At 34.5% G+C, this 22,910-nt stretch overlaps 1 protein-coding gene across 1 annotated transcript in view; it reads left to right on the top strand.

The window, feature by feature from the left end:
* Positions 1-22,685, top strand: part of LOC311608612 (uncharacterized protein) — a 33,127-nt gene extending 10,442 nt beyond the window's left edge. The window contains exons 3-6 of the mRNA XM_084801166.1: positions 1,915-2,148; positions 16,636-16,826; positions 17,277-17,334; positions 22,368-22,685. Coding sequence (XP_084657292.1) covers positions 2,106-2,148; positions 16,636-16,826; positions 17,277-17,334; positions 22,368-22,408 — 333 coding nt within the window. The 5' untranslated portion in view covers positions 1,915-2,105 and the 3' untranslated portion in view covers positions 22,409-22,685. The remainder of the gene's footprint in view (positions 1-1,914; positions 2,149-16,635; positions 16,827-17,276; positions 17,335-22,367) is intronic.
* The last annotated feature ends 225 nt before the right edge of the window (positions 22,686-22,910 follow it).

The raw sequence follows: 22,910 nt of genomic DNA, 5'->3' as shown, positions 1-22,910 counted from the left end.
GTTCCCAGGAATTTTGGCCTGAGAGGGATCACACGGCAGGGAGGAGAGAAGGAAGGAAGCAGAAGATGTAGGAAAGGAAGCAGGAGAAGGAAGCTCACCATGGGGCAGCAAGGATCATGAGCACATGGCCATGAGGGTTGGTTTTATGGAAAAAAGCAGCCCAAAAGGAAATATTATGGCAGGGAACTTGGGGAGTGTAGCTGAGAAGTAGAAAAGTAGCTTAGAGGGTTGATACCTATGCAGTTACTGTACCTTAAAACTTTTATAAATCCGAGCTGTCTCTGTCTTGACTATTTGGGAACTAGCTAAGGTCAAGAGCCCTTGAGAGACAAATACCCTTCTTCAATATTTTGGGATAGAAGAAATCCTCCAAGTCTTTCTCAATTGTTTATGAATTATGTTTCTTCTCCTCAATTCTGGTTCTGTTCTCAATACAAAATCTTAGAAGAAGCAGACAATTGCCAATGGCATTCTAAGACATAGCAATGTACTTAACTCCAAAAAGAGATTTCTGAGGTAAATGATTAGTTATTTAATAACTAAAAATCATTCCTTATATTAATAAAACTTCTTGGAGCCTTTGAAACTACAAAGCTTAATGAATAAAAATAAAACCCTACAGATACAAATATTTCAAGAAATATTTTACATCATATGTTTGATAGGACATCAGAGTATTTGGCATAACCTTTGTAATAGAGACATTGAAGACCGCATCTAGAAATACAGCTGATCGGCTTCCCTGGTAGCCAATCAAAATGGAGACACTCAAATTCTCATAGCATGCATTGTCATAATGCTAATAAACAAATAGTTACTGACTTTTATGTTATCCTGAAATGGCAGAATAGATAAGGGTTTTGTTTTGTTTTCTTGGTTTTTATTTTATTGTTGTTGGGTTTTTATTTGTTTGCTTGGTCTGTTTCTTTCCTTTTCTCTTCTTTTTCTCTTTTCTTTTCTTGGATAGTTGGTAGCTTGGACAATTACTTTTACAAATATATCATATATGTCATATGGATACTTTTATTTTTAGTTAAGACCAAAATATCATGTGAGCATTGTGTATGCCAGGAATAAGTGTGCATTTATATTTATAAAGCTCTGATAGTTATTTTGTGAAATTCTGGTTTAGAAATCCACTGGATTACAAACCAGATCACAGCCATGATATTATAGAAGATGAGAAATTGCTATTCTATTTTATTTTATTAGTGATTCTGTCATAATATTTCTAATGGAAAATCCTGTGCTATTTTAAAGCATAAGTAAGATGTGCAATATTTTTGTGCACTTAGAGGAAGATGGAATTTCCATTTAGCAATGACATTATATATTTTAACTGATTATGACTTAATATAAAATAATTCCTATGGATGCTAGATAGTCAAATTTGTCCTCATAAAACACATATTTTATCTTTTTTTGTTTGTTTTGGCTTTTTTTTGAGAAAGGATTTCTCTGTGTAGTCTTAGATGTCCCGAACTCACTTTGTAGACCAAGCTGGACTTGAAGTCAGAGTGATCCACTAGCCTCTACTTCCCTGAGTGCTGGAATTAAAGGCATGTGCCACCATGCTTAGCTTACATTTTATCTTTAACAAAGCAATACATTAACGTACCAATAATTATACTGTAAAAACATAATTGTTACTCTTTAGAAAATATATGTGCATAGAATAACTCAAATTCATTAAAATGTATCAAACTTAAAACCAAATATGATGATGTTGAGTGGATGATAATAACTTGATTATTACTCAGCTCATTCTGTTTCACGAATATTAATGCAGATAAACAAGTTAGTAATATGTGAATTTAAAATGAAACCATTTTGTAGGAAATGTTTATACTTGTAACCATTTTATTAATTATTGTACTTTAATTGTTTTTAATTTTACTGTTAACACATTAACAGGCTATAGATTTGCCTCATCACTACTTGATCATAAGTATATGAAGCACAGGAGAAGTGGATAAAACCAGAGAAGAAGCCTAAAGGAAAGATCATGTACATCCAACTTTGATTCCTGGAGCCATGACTTCCTAGCTACTTGGCTTTGGATACTGTGCAACTACTATAGTATTCCAACCAATGTCAGTAACATAATGATAATGCTAACGCAATGGATTGTTATTGAAAGTCCAGGAGGTAATATACTTCAGCTTTGTGAATGCTGTCTAATACATGAGTACTTACAAGTGTAAGCATCATCTAAGAGGAATAGCTTTATACTGTCTACATTGGAGGTTGATGGAGATGGGTCTCCAGGAATACATTTGTCAGGCCGGTTACTGCATACTGAGTTCCAAATGCCATGGGGTAAACATATGAAAAAAAATAATGGTGAGTTATTGGGCATTAAAGATAATTAACAAGTTCAGGTTAGGACAGTCTGTTAGTCTGTTTCATTGTCCTGAGTTGTTTTTCGTTTTCCTTCATGTTTGTATGTTTGGTTTTGATGGAGATATCGTGGAACTCATCATTTATCCTACCTCTCAGTCTCTGCATATTTACACAGAATATAAAATTAATTACTGTATCTGTTCTTGGAAATATATCCAAATGTCAGGGGAAAATGAAGGAATTATATTAACATATCTATCGTAATTAAGCTGAGAGATCATGCCTTAGCTGAGAGATCAGAAGTATTAGGCAAACAGTAGGTAAAGCCCTGTCTAGGACTATCTTTGTACATTTTACCTATAAATCTCTACTCTCTTATCTAGTCAGCCATAAAGGACCATAATAGGCATGTCAGAACTTTTCATTGTGATGTAGATATCATTAATGGCATATTAAATCTTAATTAACTGAAAAAGGCCCTCCTATCTCTTAGAAGCCATTTTTTTTTTCTAATAGGAGACACAAAGGAAGTGGATCCAGAGGGGAAGAGATATATGGACGAACTAAAGGAAATAGAAGGAGAAGAAAAGGAGTATGGTATATGAGAAAAGAATCTGTTTTCCAAAAAAAAGGACAAGAAAAGAAAAGGATTCTTCTAAATTACTATACTAAATTGTATACAATTAACATATGCTTGTGTAGATTCCACATATTACAAGATACTTACAAATATTTGCAAACCCTTATTTTGATACTACCATATTCTCAATAAGCTGATCTATTCAGGTAGTGAGATGCTTCTCCTGGAACAAAGGCACAGACTTCTTTCAGAAACAACAAGGTTTACTCACAATGGTTCTGGATGCATGCTGATGAGCTGAAGAAGACCCTGAGAAAGACAACCAACACCTAGGGTCATTCATGTTGTGAAGTGTTTGCACTCTTCCCAAAATCCTAAAGTATAAAATGCTGCTTGATTTCATAAGCAGAAAGTTGTTTTTATAAGACCAAAAAATTCACAACCACTGACAGACAGGTCCGGTGAGATGCAGGCCCAGAGGTGCTTCACTTAGGGTCAGTACCAAGCTATAAGCAGTAGATGAGCAGGCCCCAACGGCTGAAAAAAGGTTCCCCCATTGCTACCTGGCCAGTAGGCATCCAGGGGCAAATAGTCTCAGATGGTCATGGTGGAGGAATGGCAGGCAAGAAAATGAGTGATCTCTCAAACACAAGCACACAGCACACCAGTCAGCCTTTTTTTTTTTTTTTTAAGAAAGTTCGAGCAGTAGAGAGGGTTTTTGAGGGTGAATGTGTCTGATTTCCTAGGGCTAAGGGTGCCAGGATACTTACTCTACATAGAATGGTACAATACTCCCTTACAGGCAATAACATGGGAGGCCTTGTCACAGGAGAAAATAGTACATAATTATCCTATGTGGTGGGGGGGTGGGGAGGATGACTTCTAGGTACATTCAGAGGTCATTTGCTGGAGGCTAGGATGTGCTCAGCATAGGGTGGGGTACTTTCCGAATTCTCTGTGCTTGCTGATTAAGTTCCTTATCATGGAAGCGATATGCTTGTAATCTTGTCTGAGGGCTTTGTGAAGCGCCTTACAAGAACGGGAGTTACCAGATCAGCTGGAGTGAGAGCCCTGGTGAGAAAAGGCAGTGCACCAATATAGACGGAAGGCAAAAATGGCTCTCTGGAGAAGTCAGCAACGAACCAGCAGAGTCCCATATCAACTTGACACAAGCTATAGTCATCTGAGAGGAGGGACTCTCAATCAAGAAAATGTCTCCGTAAGATTGGGCTGTGGACAAGTCTGTGGGAGATTTTTTTAATTAGTGATTGATGGGTGAAGGTCCAGCCCGCTGGAGTTGGTTAAGTCTCTGGGACTGAGGTCCTGCACATTATAATAAAATAGGCTAAACAAGCCACAAGAGCAAGCCAGGAAGCAGCACTCCTCCATAACCTGTACATGAGCTTCTGCTTCTAGGACCCAGCTGTTTTTGAGTTTCTGCCCTGATTGCTTTTTATGATGAACTGTGATGTGGAAGAGCAAGCCAAAAACCCTTTCCTCCTCAAATTGCTCTTGGTCTTAGTGTTTCATCACAGCAATAGCAATGCTAGTAAGTCACCAACTAAATTAATGTTATTTGACTAATTATACTTTAATGTAAGAAAGGTTCTCATATGTCTAGTTAATGAAAAGTATTCTTAGTCAATATGAGGTCTATGCTGAAATTTGCAGCTACAAAATTTAGTTTAAGGTTTCGGTTAGATAACCTGGTCAGTGAAATTTTGACCTTGAAAACATAAGAAATAAGTACAATGTCCAAAATACACACAGCCAAAGTTTGGAATGTGATGTGCTTTCTTTTCTCAGCAATAAGGAAGCAGAGTGCTGTGTATCCCTGAGGTACACTATCCAACCAGGTTGTTCTGTTTGGAGAGTTAAAAGCTTGTAAAAACTCTGTATTAAAAAAAAAAAAGATGGTTAAGTCAGAGAAAGGATATCAAAGGTGGTACAACTGCCTTTACATGTATATACATATTGTGCGCTAGCACATGATGATTACATGAACAAAAATAAACTTACATTAAAGCAAATTAAATTGTTAGTCTTCTGTAAGCTTTGAAAATATATATTGCTCAATAAAAATTAATTTTCACAGTTTTTGGAAAATTGAAATAATATCAGCACATATTAGAAGCTTTCAAATTATGTTCTGAGGTTCTTTTTTGTTTGTTTGGTTGGTTTTTGTTTTTTTTTTTTGTTTGTTTGTTTTGTTTTGTTTTGTTTTTTGGTTTTGTGTCGCCTTGGCTGTCCTAGACTTACTTTGTAGACCAGGCTGGCCTCAAACTCACAGCGATCCGCCTGTCTCTGCCTCCTGAGTGCTGGGTTTAAAGGTGTGCACCACCATGCCGGCCCTGGGGTTCTTAATAATGAGAAAATACACTTTCCTTTATGATGCAACATACCATGAATGATGCAAACTACAAGGCTTGAAATGATAAAAATCAAAGCAGTGTTTTTTTTTTTTTTTAAAAAGCAGTGTTTTAATAGGCTGCTGTTATTTAAAATAATTCAAATTTGATCAAATAAAGATGGTATTAAATCAGATGCTTAATTTGATCTTAAGGCATATTTCCTTATTTTTATAGTAATATATTTGTATTTTGTAGTAATAAAACAAAATTTGAACTACATGATTTAATTTGAGGTAGAAGTTAAACATGTTACAATAATTTTGCCCATTACTACCACATTTGTTTTGTTTCAATTTACTCAAGATATGTCTATGTCTATATGCATTCACACACACACACACACACACACACACACACACACATTTCACACAATTATGTATTACACATACATGTGTAAATTATATATATAAAATTTACCTTGAAAGTTTTATTGACATTGGATAAACAAATGTTATGCTTATATAATTAATAAGCTTAGGCAATTTCTCTTCCTTCTCATTTTATGGTTCTTCAAGTTATCTGTTTCACAAATAAATATTCCACGTAGGTGAATGTCCTAGTCTTTTCATGGTGGTATTTATATCTGGCTCTTCTCTACTGTTAGAACAATAATCACTGACTTTCAGGAACACCTGTACCTTTAATTATAGTCGACAATGCCATACTTCCCTCTATTTTTCCTTTTTTATTGAACTTGAGTGTTTGAACACATCCTCTCAGAGAGCCAGTTCCTGGCATTTCATCAAGCTTCTAAAGCATGCAACAGTTCTAGTTTTTAAACACTCAAATACGAACAATCTATTTTCATATGTTGTAGACACTAATTTAATATCCTAGCCTGTTGTCTTTTAGTATGCAATTAAAAATTTTAGATGACATGAAATATTTAATGTTGTCTCTGAAGCCAATCTTGAAAATACACATTCATACAGAGGTCTCAAAAACTCTGAATAGTTTCCTTGAAATATTGACCCACTTCTTGTCTTGTTATGGTTTTGTATTATATAGAAAATTTTAAGATTTACAATTATAATTGAGTTGATTTAACCATACAGACATGGCTTCCTTCTGATGTTACCTTATGTTCTTTAGGAATGTAGATATTCAGATATATTTTCAAACCTCTGAGTGAAATTTAATGTCTTGATTATAAAATTATTTACAGCATGAACCAGGGCCCTGCCTGCTAAGTGTAGCTCTCCTTCTTCATTAAGGAAGCCTATATTTACAGCTGACTAAAACCATTAAAAAACTACAAATGGTCCAAATACAGAGAACAAACTGTGGTGTAACCATCCATAATAAATATATCTACAACTTCTGCACTGAAAACAGAGGACATCTCAAAAAGTTAAGGTGAAAACACTGGAAAAGTCATCCAACTAGGAAATCTGCTCAGATGTTTTGTTTTCTATTTATTACTGGAAAGCTATATCCATGGTGCCTTGAAAATATGTCAGGCCTGCACAATGACAGCCACTAATAGAGAGGCTATCATAGAAGACAGTATACCTTTGAGGTCCCACCTTACACAAAGAACTACAAGCAACTAATAAAAGGTAAGAAAGAGAAAATTTGTCTTCCCCGAAGAGGAGCTCTCTAATTGGATATTTAACATCAAGTGTTAATCTCTGAATCATATACATGCAAATAAGACTTATAGCCACAAAAGTTTGTGTTCATATTTTTTACATATGAGTGTTAGTATATATAACAATAATAATTAAGTAGAATAGTCATTGGTTTGAGATATATAGGTTATAGAAGATATTGTATGTAAAGTCTTACATTATTAGTTTTTTATTTAGCAATAATCAAATCACATATACATTTATATTATTACACCTGAGTAAAATAAACTGCATACAGCAGGAAGAACCATGAGAGAGAGAGAGAGAGAGAGAGAGAGAGAGAGAGAGAGAGAGAGAGAGAGTGTATGTGTGTGTGTGTGTTATATTAATAGTGATTTGGCTATTTGTATTTAGCAAACTTGAAGTAGACATCTTTCCTCACTTGTTGGGTCTAAATTTCTGAATGGAGATTAATATCTATTATATCTCATAAAACATCTTAACCCCTAACCTACTAAGCTTAATTGAGAGACTAAACTATCTGGTCTTCAAGCTCATCAGAGGCCTAAGAAGGGATAAAACTTAAATACCTGAATGAACACAGAGTGCAGGTTAGCAGCTTCCAAAATGAGAAAATTACTGAGATAGTTTACAGCCTGAGCAGGCACCCAATATTCTCTATAACATTAGAGCATCATCTTCAGTCTTCTGGCCCTATATCTCTGACAGACATATTTGCAAGGCAGGAACTGTTGATGACTAGATTACCCTTTCTTGGCAGAGTTTGCCTGTCAACTCTGCCTGCATCTAAACTTGCCCATTTTTATGCAGAATTCTGTCTGTGGCAGAAATGAGGACATTTCGGCCAGTGGCTGGTCGGCCACATTGAAGCCAGTTCCATAAAGATGTTCTTAGATGCTCACTTTCTTTTTTGAGGCAGGGTGGGTGTTGCCAGGAGTTAACTTGTCTTGTTGTCAAAGAACCTTTAGAATAATAAAAACATCTTTAAATGCCATATCTGTAGGTCTCTGAGGTTTTTAAAGACCTTATTTAACTATTTTACCTCATTATATATATAATCATCCATCTATTAGACCAAGTTATATATTCTTGTGGTAAAAAGTAAAATAATCAGAGATGGAGATTTGAGTTGTTTGGCAAAGTGTTTGTTCTGAATATTTTGCAAGTTTGTTTGTTTTGTTTACCTTCTTAAATTCAGAAAAACTATGTATTAAATGACAAGATAACAATGATTTTGAAGACCTTGGTTAAATTTGTTCAGTAAAACACGTGATGATATTGGACTAGGTTCAACAAAAATCCAGGAAATGTCTTTGCTATAGCCATGTTTATAACTTATAGTATGAAAGTTTTCCAAGGATTTTGAGAGAATTTTTTTCATAGCCTGGTGTCAGAGTTGAGTGTTATTAATGGGCATATGAGTTGAAGGTTCTCTTACGAGGCTGTGATGGATGGTCATTTCTCTTTATTTCATTTTTCTGTATTTCTTCTTTTAGTAAATGCTGAGAATGGTAATCAATTCTCTCATGTTGCCATGATCTTTCTTATACTGAAGGTTGTTTGGATAGGAGGTTGCCAGCCCTTTCCAATAAAATTCTGCTGTCAAGATGTCAAGTGAAGTGAAATTTGTCAAAGAATTTGTCTAGAAGTTGGATTAATGTTAATTATGCCCATAAATACACATGTATATTGCTCTGTGTTTTTTCTTTATAATTATAATTTACCACATCTAGATGAATGTAAATCTAATGTCAATGCCATATATTTTAAGAGACGTCAGTATAATAAATTCCTCAGTGGAGTCCTTTTGTCCTTAAATGTGTTGGAAATAATCACTAAAGGTATTATAACTGAGGAAGGATGGACAAAACATGTTTTCTCTCAACATTGTCCATAAATTTACTTAGTTAGAGATGATAGCAGTAAGACCTAATAGATTTGAAATCATATGACAGATGGGGGGCTTCTAAAGTCTTCTTTTTTCTTACTCTAGGTCTGTCTCTATTCTCCCCCAATCTTTGTCTTCTTGAAAAATTCTAGAAATTTTAGTTTTCAATTTCACCTTTTGTCTAAGTGCCAAGAGCCACCTTGTTAAGGGAGCTCAAGAGGCATGTGGGCTATCTAGGAGGTGATCTGGTATTCACAAGGTCTAGAACTGTGATGTACCCCCAGAACTGCTTCCAACCTCTGAGTACCCTTCAATTGTGCTTTGTTGCATCTCTCGAAAATCTGGTATGCCTCATGCCTTTAATCCTAGCACCCAGGGAGGCAGAGGCAGGTGGATCACTGTGAGTCTAAGGCCAGCTTGGTCTAAAAAGTGAGTCCAGGACAGTCAGGACTACATTCACAGCCATCTGGTCTACAAAATAAGCCTAGGACAACCAAGATTACACAGAGAAACCCTGTATTGAACAACCAAAAAGTAAAAACATCTGGCATTAGTGTGACCATTAGTTTCTTGGTATTGACGAGCTCTAATTGAACAAACTTCCCATAGGATTTTGTTGAAGATGTACTGTTTGTTATTCAGATGAATTAATCCCTGATCAGGGAATTCCTGCTTTGATTCAAATAGTTTTAAAAGATAAAGTTAGTTTATGGCTGCATACCTTTGTGGGCCTTCAGATGCCTCACTAAGGACAGCCTTGTAGCAGATTTATGGCTTCAGATAAGCCTACACTCCAGATAGCACCATAATTCCTGGTATTTCACCATAAATATAGGCATACACTCTAGATAGCATCACAAATCCTGGGATTTAACCATAAATATAGGCAAGTTTGTTTAAACATCCCATAAACCTAAGTTGGAATGAAGCTACCTAGAGATGTCTGAGTTTACTCAGTTTCTTAGAATGAAAGACAGATAAAATTATTGTCCTGAACTCATTATGAACTAAGAGATAGCTGGATAATGTATAGTTAGGTCAGTCCTAATTGATAAGTCGTATGTTTTTGTAACTTTTAGGCCTTGTCACTCTGAACTCACTGTGAACTTATGTAAATGGATACTTAGATAATAAATGTTTAGATTTATATCATGTCACCTGTTGTATTTTAGAATTGATCTGTTTTCCTGATTAATTGCCTTTTTTTTTTGACTTTGAGGTAATACCCATTTCTTAGAAGTTAAGTATAGTCATCTACAATAAACAGTGCTGAAATTAGGAATATTAACTTCAGTTGAAGTTAAGATGCTTGATTTCATCCACCTCTTCTCTTGAACCTTTTCTCTTGAATGTATATGTTGAGATTGGGAAACCTAACTTCAGTTGAAGTCGAGATGCCTAATTGCATCCACCATTTCTCTTGAATGTATGTGCATGAGTGGTTTATTTTCTCTTTCTTATTTCTTATTTCTCTGTAGATTCACAAATAAGCTGGCAGACTCAGGGCCATCAGCCTTCAATGGCTAATAAGCCTAAGTTTACATTGGCTTACAGGAGATCTTTGCAAGGAGTCCTGTCTACAGATCAAAGAGCCTCCTTTGATGACACCCATGCAGTTTCTGGCTAAAGCTGCTTTTACAGCCTCAGCCATAGGAAAATTGTGGTCAGTTTAAATTCTCCTCCTCAGCCACAGTACAGCCAGTCCCTAGAGAAGAAACCATGGGCTCCTTTTTTTTCTTCCCTTTTTCAATCCTGATCAGTTGCCTGAGCCATCTGCTCTGGCAACCCAAGAAAATAAAACGAATTGGGAGAGCATCTGCATCCAGCCCCACAGACACTACCCTGGACCTCTTCAGAGCAGCAGCCAGGCATTAACATCTAAGAAAAGATAATTTTGGATGTGAATATATAGTTTTTCTTGGAAATTCTATTTCTGTTATTATGTAGTTGAAATCTATTCAACAAGAGAGTTTGCTCACCAACTTGTGGCTTCTGGAGCTTTTCCCAGATTATGTGGTATACACAACTTTATATACAGTTGGATATACTTTTAATAAACATTTTTGTTAACAAATACTCTCTTAAAATTATGTATGGTCCCAAACAAATATGAATTATTTAACATAGGGGATATTTTATTTCAATTTTATTTATATTTAAGTAATAAATAAGAATATTCAAGTAATTGTATATCTTTTAGGCAAGTATAGCTTGTTTCAATGCAAAGAATGACAAACTATGTTCATCACTGGAAATAGTGCTTTACTAATTCTACAAACATTACTTTTACTTGGAATATTAATAAATATTTTCTTTGAGTTTTAACTGTTAGCTTCATAGGTTCTTGCCTTTCCCTGTCATTTTCTGTGAGCTAATGTCTTTTATTAATTGAAGTATTAAAAGATTATACAATGAGCTTTTGAACCTTCATAAAATATGTACTATACTTTTACATAAATCCCTTATTCTTCTTCCTTCAAATATATTGTTTTAATAATTGCTAATTTTTCTTATTTGAATATTTAAATTATTTGACCCATTTTATTATATAAACATAATTATTGGCAATTACCTAAAATGATTTTATTTGAACATGTGGCCACATTCTCAAGATTGATTGAAGTATATAGATATACTTAATCATTTTAAGACAACCCTAGATATTTACACAGGTAAATCATTCTTATGTTTTTAAAGGTCTAATCTATTTATGTATACATATGGACATTTATTCAAATATCATTGTTTGCATAATTTCAATCTTGTTTTGTCAACACTGAGAAAAATTTTCATTGATGTGCCCATTTTTATCAAAAAATTTGTGTGTAGTTAAAATTTTAATATCTTTGTGGTAGAGGCTGACACATCTCTATGAATTAATGACCAGCGTGATCTACATAGAACATTTAAGGCCAACCACTATGAAGGAATCAGAGCTTATCTAAAAATATATATAAATAGAAAATTTTAAAACCTTACGTAATAGGAATATAATCATGTAATTAGCAGAGGGATGTAAATATCTCCAAGGTATGTTTTAGCAAACATATGAAGCTATAACAGAAAGAATAGCGAATGATGGGTATTTTGAACAATCAGGTATTTCTATCAGTCCAATGTCGGGAAATTTCAACTCAGTAGTTTGCCATTCCCATCGGTACCTCATAATGCTACTAAGTTTCAGTTTTAATTCTGTAGTACAGAAAGAGAAATCCTCACTAGGCTATTCTTGGTATTTCTCTGTAGAATACATCACCTCCATTACTTCACGACCTCACAGTCTGCTCTGATTCTCATTCTGTTCTTCTCTCTTCCTAGTTCTCTCCTTTCTACCTATCTCCCATTTTCTTCTCCTAACATTTAGACATTACGTTAAGAGTGTTCATCTTGACAAAATACAGTAGGGCCAGCACTTATTTGACTTTCCTGAATCTGGTCATGTACTGGGTTGCAGGCAGTTTCAGAGCACATCAAGGTTGATCTTTAGCTTTAGATCAGAAAGTAAATTGAGCTTCTAAGTTAAAATATCTCTTACTGCATATTTATTCTAAAACATCTATATGGATGACTCTTTTCAGATCAAGAAGTTGTATAAACCAATTTATTTCTGTCTCATATCTTTGTGGAATCTAACTATAACTATTCATTTACAAAAACTATTTTCCTTATCTTATGTAAATTTATTATTTCTTCACCTTTTCTTTCATTCTCTAAAAAGGTATCTGTTGAAGACCAGTTTACCCAGACACCACAGGGTAAACTGAGGCAGGGCATACATGGGTAACTGACTGATAACCCAAAAGACCTTCTCTAAGGGTAAAAAGCTAAACTCTGCAGGCTGGAACTGATTGTTACAGAAAGGAGCTTCCACCAATAGTGGTTGTGATGAGTAGGGCAGAAAAGATTGTTGTTGGCAGTGGGCCTGAGCTGATGGCTTCCTGGTGTGGATTTCCATTGATTGTGGCAAACATCTAGAAAAAGGAAAGAAAATGGAAAACACACACGCACACACACACACACACACACACACACACACACACACACACACAAACAGATACACTGGCACTTGATGACAAAGTAAGGCAGACTCCAGCAGACATAAGCTACTTCTACTTTACAAATACACACACACACACACACACACACACACACACACACATACACACACACACTCACTCACTCACACATATATTCACACATAGGGTGGATGGAGAAAACACTGAAGAGCAAGTCCCAACCCAAGCTTACACAGAAACATACATCTTTGCAGATGTCAAAATACTAACCATCTTTATGGATGGGAAAAGAACCCAACCTCTTTTGTGGATGGAAAAGGGTTTTAACCATTTTTATTATTTCTTCCACAGCTTATATATCTCAATAACATCTTTCAAGCAGTACAAACATCACAATGTGATTACATTCTGATTTTGTTTTAGCCGAATAATTACTGTGAGTATACATAAAAAAACATGTTTCCCAATACCCTCACATGATCAAATGTTCTACATATTATGGTTCAGAAACAAATACGAAAAACAAATTATTCCAACAACCCATATACATTTGTAATTAAGCAATTTGTTGTTAAAAAAAAAGTGTGAGCAAGCAAGGTAAATTTTCAGCCAGCTTTTTTTTTTTTCAGGGCAGGCTACAATTTGTGGGTTACAAAGAAAGGTAATCTTATACAAATCTTAAAAGAATCACAAATCTCAAATTTATATAAAAATAATCACCCATTTCTACTTTAAATCCTAAAGGTGCACATGTGCTCATTAATAATTTTTATTGAATCATATCAGGAAGCTGAGGGCAAAATTGGGTACAAGAAATTAATCACCTTGAAGCCCAGCTTCAATGAGGGAATCATGTCAGGAGCGATAATCTGGCCTATTCTTGCTCACCAACCTCAAAAAGTCCCTAGCTCAACCATGTAGAGTGTATTTGTCTAAATTTAAAATTGTTCCCTAAGAGTCACGACATCAAAGCTACTAGCAAACAAACAAACAAATAACCTTGCTAAGCAACCTATTTTTCCAAATTCTCTCTAAAGTTAGTAGTCAAGGCTAACAATCTACATATTTATATTCCTTTCGAGGCTGGTGGTTGAATCATTAATCTGCTCCAGCAGCAATGCCTGAAAGAGATCAAGCATTATTGTTGTGAGTGCCAGTGGTACTGCCCACGGAAGCCTGGTAGACCCTTTAGAGTTTACATACAGCTCATATAAGTGATGACACAAGAGCAACTGTATAGTGATGCTCCAAAACAACATGAAGTCCTCTGCACACACAGTCCTTGCACTCTACCTCTCCAAAGCTCACCCATCATGGCTGTGCTAACTAGGGGACGCCATTCCTTTTCCTCATGCACAGCCTCTGATAGGTATCATCTTCTGACAACATGAACTAGTTCTCACAGTCCAAACCCTTATTAATAGTCAGCCTTTTCACAATGATAATTCTTACTTCAAAGTGTTTCTGAAATTTCATTTGAAACCACACCCTTTCAACTTCACTGCTGCTTGTACTGAAAATTACCTGACTCTTTACCATTTTCACCAGGGTCTTGGAAGTTAAGCTTGTTAATGGAATTCCTGTTAATTCCAAAATAAGTTCACTGTTTTATTTAATTTTTCTTGAACCCAAACTATTTTTTTTTTTTTGAGACAAGGTTTCTCTGTGTATCCTTGGCTGTCCTGGACTCACTTTGTAGACCAGGCTGGCCAAGCTATGTTTTTGATACATATCATTATTGAGCTAAATTATTAATGCCAATATAAAAACCATTTAAAAAGCACTCACTGTTTTCTTTTGTTTTTAATGTGTACACTCTAATCTATGAAGCTAAAATTTGACTTAAAATGTGTCTGTTTTCAGACAATATCTACATTAACTTTAGTCTAATGAATTTAAAGGAGAATAGGTGTGTGGCATCTGGAACAGTTCATATGAAGGAAAACAAAGAAGCAAATTATGTAATCTAATCCCAAAACACAAGAAACACTTTTTAAATCAGGCAAGTGTAAAGATTTTTAAGTAGCACATAGTTTAAAGCTTCTGAAAGTAGTAATACAGTGTTTCAGGAGATCTTATCCATTTACAGTGATGCAAGTTGCCTTTCACAAGTGTAAACAGTCCTGCATGAGACAGGTCCGAAGCCTAGGAACTGAAGTATAAAGTGTCCTGAAGATCACAGATGTAAATGAACCAGAGTTTAGGAATGAAATGACAGTAACTGCTCAGGAAGTCTGCATGTTTTAATCCCAGTTCTGTCACAAACTTGGTTGTGACCTTGGCAATTTATGTTTGTTTATTTTTATAGAAAAAGTCACTGTGTTCTTGGGTAAACATTTCATCATGGCATAGTGTAATATAAAGATAAAATACTGTTTTTTCATAAATATAGCCTCAAAGAACATCGGGGATTTCCTTGAACTAGGAAACTATTGCACATAAATTGTAAGAAAACTGTAGGTATGAAATTAAACCCTGGATGGAATCCAAGGAGAGAGGTATTGGTTTCAAAATTTAAAGGAGCTCAATGCAAGTATTTCGTATGCATTTTCGTCATGGTTTATAAAATGTTGTCAGAAATTGGGTAAGATTTTACCATTTATTTTTTTACTTTTATACCACTTTCCCCCCCAATCATTCAGTGCACTGTAGTGTCTGTAAGGATAAGTTACAAAACTCAAAACTCAGTATATAGCTTTAAAATTGATATTATAGGATCCATCTGCCTGTGTCTTCTCCTATTAACGTCTGTGGCCTTCCTGCTATTTACATTAAATCCCACCATCAAGCATGCTGCTGTTATATCTGACCATAACTAACCTAAGGAGTTAAGGAAAACTTAGATGCCAGTGACAAGAAAAGAAATTTTGAGGAAACGAACACACAATATATGATAACCACCAAAGAAAGAATAAGTATTCTTCCATCAAAGTGCACACATAATTTGTGTTTCTTTGACTGGTATTGGAGACAACTCTGGGTTATTAACTCGGACAGGCCTGGTACTCCTGATGCTTTTATTAACTTTGTAATTCAACAATCATGATTGTATATCTAAATAATTATGTATAAAATATATTTGGCAAGTATTTTAAATAGTAACTGGCTATAAAGAATATATAATACATACATGTTATTGTGAAATTAATATTATGACAGTAACAGGTACACTCTGTGTTCTAATCTTTCATCACTCCTGCTACAATATTTAGGGTTATAAGAATTGAAAAAAGGTAATTTTGATGTTTGACACATCAACATTTTATTTGATAACTCTGGCTAAAAGATACCTCATTAAATATAGACTGTCACCAAAATACATTCGCAACTTAATCACAATGTTTCAGTTCAAAATGAGTGTATCAATGAAATTCATGATTTTTGATGTTTTGTTTAATTATAATACAATTTTAAATTATCTTTATTCTGCTGCAAGGTATATTATAAAATATAGTTAAGTGATGTTTCAAATATATAGATTTTTGGAATATGAATGCTATAATATTTTCAAATTTTTCATATGAAAATATTGACTTATCCCCCAACCAATATAAATTATTTTATATGCTTAAGCCTTTGTTTATCTCACTAGACCTAATGGTTTAGATTTTCAACTGAAAGTTTTAGTTGCCAATGTGTCTGTCATCATCACTACTGTAACCAGTTTTAGCTTATATTTGAAGATCGTTTGATTCTTGGTGTTGGTATACTTTGTTGAAATTCTCTGATGTTTAGAATAAACTTAGATCTCAGAACTAATTCCACTCTCAACCTGGCTTTTCCATTGTTATTGCCCAAAACTTAGGAAGTCTATATGTCATGAGACTGTGGTTTCAGACTGGACACAAAGAGAAAAAGAAGGTGGAAGCCAACAGAATACTAGCATCTACCTCTACTCTCCAAGTCTCCACAAAATTGCTCTCCAGAAATGAAAACCTGTATACCTTCTTCAAATATCAGTCAATCAGTCCCTTCCGTGATTGTGGATTGTATGAGGTATTTTATCACAAATATTAAACAATATTGACCAGGGATAACTCAATATTTGCATATGAAAAGGATCTAAAATATCTTAGTGTTGATAGTAAAGAAAAAATATTTCCATACAATATAATGTATATATATATTATAATATATTATTATGTTAACATAGTACCAATGAAATGGTCAGTATTGAAGTAAAACTCTATTTCTAATGCGAGTATGATAAAGCAGAAGTTTCATTTTTATATTGTTAAATATTGAATTTTAGGTATTTATATTTGACACTGGGGAGTCAACTTGAGGTTAAATGCTAAGTTATTGCTCTGCAACCCAGTTGGATTTCCAGACTTTTTTCCTACTTTTATCTCTCAACTTCCCAGGGTAGCCTTATCTCATGCTATAGCTCAGTAAATCTTTGAACTGTGGTCCTTCCTAACCTTCTATAATAACTTTGCTTTCAAGCTTTTGCCTTCTGACTGCACTGAAAAGACAGAAATGATCAACTCCGTAGAATATTCTGGTAAGTTAAGTGAGAAGAGAAGCTTAAAACCTAACAAAAGCAGATACATAGAACACTGGAAAATGTTAATGCAATTTTGTTCCGGTGACAGTTTATTATTGTCACTGATATTGGGAAATTGCTCTGATATTGGGGAATAATGTTGATGAAGTGGAGATGCACTTGGTTGACTACTTTTTAGAAAGACAGAGTAGGTAGGAACTTATACTTAATTTGCAGACAGAATCCGAATACATTTTATTGCTTTCTGAAATGACTTATAGCACGACTGCAGACTTAGCATATAAGCTAGATGTTGGGGCTGAAAAAGCAAAAGAAAAAAGGATGGAATCAAGCTGTTTCTGAGACCACAAGTATGGCACAAGAAAAGGGCTCAGTGAGGCACAGAAGGAAGAGGGAGAGGATTGTGTACACTTAAAACCTAGTGGTGAGACAATAAGTGAATATACTTTGATAAATGATATTTATTCAGTGAAAAATAAACATTAATTGTATAGGATGACAAATCTGGTAACTGAAGGTAATTAGCCTACGAGTGTGGAAAAAAACTTTTTTCATTTAAATTAGGATTTCAAAAATCTGGAACTTTTTACATTCTAAACAGTGGTATTCTTTTACTTTGTAGCTTCAAAGATTGATGGAAGAGAATTTTATATACTAGTGGGTATAATTAAAATATGTATTCTGTATCCCACCAGCCTAACTGGTGTATAATTAAGTCATACTGAATAGGTATACAAAAAGTATATTTTATTTCATATTGTCACTTAAATTCTTCCACACATGAATATATACATTCACAATCACATATGAAATCAATTGCAAAGAGGCAACAAAATCTGATTGTTCTAATTAAATTTATGTTCTACTGAGCTTCTAGCTAGTCGTTATTAAGAGGACAATATAAATATATTTAGTATTAAAATTTGTAGTTACTTTGAGTGTTATATACTGTGGCAAACATATATTTATTCTTGTGTTTGGATTGCACACTTTTTATATACAAGTATTGTGCTTTTGATTATGTATAATCACTTTTAAAACTGGAAAAAGTGTGTTGTACATTGAAATATTCCATTGGCATTCAATGTTGTTTCCTTAACTATTCACTCATGGATTTTCGTATGGATATTTTTGGCTGAAAAATAATGAACAGGTGGTGTGTCGGTAAGAAGCCATGTGGATGTTAATGAGTCATCGTTTTCTGCAGAACAGGAGAGCATTTTCAGAATTTTAGGTTGCCAATCTACTTAGCTGGCACCTGCAGTCTAAACTGGAACACCATTTTCAGAGCAGGCATGTTGCCATTGTAACAGATGGTTATGTGTACTTTCAGCCAAGTGATCATGTATGTACATGGGTTGTGGGTGTTGAAAGCAAGCTGCTCACTTAAGAAGGTCAAATAGCATTTATCCTGCTCTTCCCACAAATGAGACTAAGAGGGACAGTTGTCAGTTTCACATTCCCTCCTAATGTTCATCTTCCCTCATAAGATAAACTGCTCAGGCTGACAATTTCATACTGAAACCAGTAGACCTTGGCGTAGCAGATTCTCCTAACTTAAGATGACTTAAAGATGCGATGGTCAAAAAGTATGTTAGAGTCACTCATTGTGACATAAAATATTTGATGTTGTGAGTAAATAACTTGCATTATGTTCATTATAAGTAGGTTTTGTAGCAAATTTATCACCAAAGTGCTCCTAAGGTTCTTTTAACTTGGTCAGGTTTACTATTTATTAACATTAGAAATATTTTCATATTATCACAATGATAATTGTTAAATATACTACATATGCTTTTCCTCTTAAAAAGTATATTCAAGATCTGTATAAGTGTGATATACTATAAATTAGTTTTTTCATTTCCAGTGAGTTATTTAGAATAGTAAGAAATCATACTAAAATATCTTTGTACTTTATAATCAAATTTGTTCAATCAAAAGCGTTTTTCTCATAGAACACAATGAATGCATAGAAAAAAACAATTTTCATTTTGGAAGGGGGAACATATACAAATGACAACACCTTGAATTATTTCCAAGTTATGATATATACCCATTTACATAATACTTGCTCTTCTGAGTACTGGAGGGGCATCTGATAATTCTATCTTAGAATATGGTAAAGATGATGGAATATTTATTCATTTGTTGCATATTATTACTAGAATATCCAGTAATAATCTCATGTTCTCATGATAAATCATGCTAAATCTAGAAAAATAAGTAAGATGTTTTTTTGAGTGCTACATTAGTAAATAAAATATGCACAGATTCACTAACTTTTGATTCATTGAATTAAATAATACATTAAATATTTTATATTATTTATTTAGAAGTAATTAAATCGAATTTTGCAAAGGACATTGATTAAAACAGTTTAGTTCAAGAACGTAAGGGAAATAATAAAAAAAAGTGTTGATTTTGTGGAGGAGGCTTGTGACAAGGAAGTATTCTTTCAAAATAATAAGGACAGTGGACTAGCATACAGCAGGAGAAAAACTGGCTTGGCTGTAATGTTGAATTAAGCTGTTAGGGCTTCCATGCACTTACTTTTATTTTGAATAAGTATCTTCACTCATAAGGAATTAAAAATGAAACAAAAGGAAAACACTAAAAATATCTGCCTACAATTGCTTGAAGGAATCATGAAGGGAAAATACAGCATCGATTTTGTGATGATCCATAAAAAGTCTGAGGTTTATAAACTAGGCCTCATCAGTTACCATGAAAGCAAACTAAAGCAACTGTTGTCTGCTTTTATTGTATGCAAGAGGCTGACAGGCTTGACATAGAGATGCTCTGTACTTGGATAGACACAGCCTGGGGAGTTACAGAATGATAGAGAGGCAGGCAGTTAAGAGAATGAAAACAATAGCTGAATAAATGGTCCATGGCTTCCAGTTACACAGAGAAAGAGGCAGCTCTTTATTTGGAAATTTAAGATAAAAATTTCAAGGACGTTTTAGTTATCAATGATCCAGGGTGGGCTACAGTATGAGTGACAAAAGTATAGGAAGTTATTTATACGACATTGCATTTTCATGTAGACTACTAAGGCATCTTGTTAGGTGTAGGGGATTTCTGAAAATATGAGGATTTGGTGGATAGTTATAATATCCATGAGGAGGAGGAATGATATAAGGAAGAATACACTAATATTGACTCACAGAATATAAGCGAATTCTGCGTGAAAATGATGTAGGGATAATTTGAGAGTAAGAAATGAAATGCCATTACTTCATTACTTCCTACTGTGTTCTTTACTAATGTACAAAGTTAGAATCTGCTTACAGAATAATGTTTAAAGGATAATACAAAGTAATAGCAGGGGCATAGAAGATGCAACATCCATAACAGTAAAGTTGGGAGGTAATAGGAAAATGAAGAAGAAATGCCATCAGGGGAAAAAAATCAAATATTAACTAAATATGTAAGAACATGCTACATGGCCAATGCTCCAAAAAACTTCTTTCTCTGTTGTTTGTTGGCCAAGAAAAAGAGCAGTGCAGCTGATTTTGACTTTATATTTTTTGTTAATTTGTTTTGTTTTGTTTTGTTTTTCATGGCATGGGAAATCCCAAAATCGAATCAAATTTAGCCATGATCTGGCAAAGAATTTCCTGAGCTTTAGAAACAATATGTGTCAGTGAGAGGCAAATATCTTGCGAGTGTGAAGGGATGGGTGTTAGCGGGCTGAGATTTGGCTCAGGCTTGCTGGGGTAGCATACTTGTCAGGAAGCATTGGGTACCTCGTACAGCATCTTTGCCTGTTGTAAAAACTAAAGCACTCATAGGCTATCAAGTCTTGTCTTGGCAGCCTGCTTATTCTTTCTCTGAGTGTCACTATTTAGTGGGGGAGGAGGTCCCCCTCTGTCACAGATATAGGGTAGGGGAATAGGGTGAAAGTGGGAGGAAAAGAGGAATGGGAGGAAACAAGGGATGGGATGACAGTTGAGATGTAATCTGAATAAATTTAAAAAAAAACTAAAGCACTCAAAAAGGTCTTTGTGTTGGTAAGAATTGCACTGAATTTTATATGTATAAAACTTCAAAAGGTGTCCAGAAGTACTCAGGTGTTCATTGTCTGCCAAAGGAGAAGGAAATCACCTAAGTGCTCTAAGCCACATTGGTGCGTTCAATTTTTTTTAAATTTTAATTTATTATAATTTATTCAGATTGCTTCCTGATTGTTATCCTCTCACTTGTATCTTCTCATTCCTACTTTCCCTCCTTCTTCTGCCCTATTCCACTTTCCTAGACCTCAGACGGGAGAGGACCTCTTCCCCAACCATATGACCACAGCCTATCAGGTCTCATCTGGATAGCCTGCTTCCCCTTCCTCTGTGTGCCACTGGGCCTCCCCACAAAGAGGAAGTGAACAAATCAGGAGCACTAGAGTTCATGTCAGAGACAATCCCTGCTCTCCCCACAACCATGGAGAATTAGCTTTCCATTGACTAGATCTGAATAGGGCGTCTATGCTTACTGTATGTGTTGTCCTTGGTTGGTGCCACAGTTTGTGCAGGAGCTAAAGGGCTTCACTTACTCAGGTGGTCACAAGTGAGCTTAAAACTTTAGTATGGGGAATTTAACTACTGAGAGTTTCACTCCACTCTCTATTTTATCCTAACAATTGTAAAATTATTAAAGCACAATTAGTAAATAAGAGTGTGAAACGATCTAGTTTTTATGTTTGTGTATAATTCAGTGTATACATTTCAAGAAAATTAATAGCGATCACATGTTATTTTCGAATAACATCTGTAAGTGTTCCATTGTTATTTTACACATTTGCTAAATCTGTGTTTACTCCTTGGAACTTTTGTATGACAAGTTTAAGTTCTATTTTATGATTTAGTTTCTGTATTACAAGTAATTGAAATGAAGGTATATTTAAGTGATTGTTCAAAGAAACAGACATTTTAGTAATAATGAAATACAGGGGAGAGACAGAGTTTATCTACAAAAAATATAGGATCTTAGAAAGACTAGAAGTGGCTTATATGTAAGTTTTATTGTTTCATTTTCAGGAGCTGGACTGACAGAGTGCATTTCTCCAGTACAATTATAGAAGTTTCTTGTAATGGCGATTAGACCTAATAAATTTCAGTTTGGAAAACATTCAAATAAACAACCTGGTAAAGTATGGTGCTGCAAACGAATTGAAGTCCCACAATATGTAATTTAAATAATCATGATGGTACATTCAGGGTAAAGGTTATAAAGTGAGTTTTCACATAACCATCACATCAAACTGTTGAACAAATGATGTGAACTAACAGAAAACAATCAGCAACTAAGGTGATCTGGATTTCAGATTTGCTACTGATAATCTTTGGGTCCACAGAGTAGATAATGGTCTCTTAAGCCACTCTGAAATTTCTGGAGGAAAATTACACATAATTGGAATGGCGAGAACTGTTGGTGTCTTAATTTTAATGGGGAGGGTTAGAGTTTTATCAATGTAGAATTAGAATCACTCTAAAATATTTTTTTACAATTTTAAACCCACATATTATGTAAAATTATAAACTATGCTTTTGTTTATGACTAATGAATAAAACAGATTTATA

The sequence above is a fragment of the Acomys minous genome (genome assembly GCF_964271855.1).
Source record: "Acomys minous genome assembly, chromosome: 11".
NCBI lineage: Eukaryota > Metazoa > Chordata > Mammalia > Rodentia > Muridae > Acomys > Acomys minous.
The sequence above is the reverse complement of the archived record's forward strand: the minus strand, read 5'-3'. Positions and strand labels throughout refer to the sequence as shown.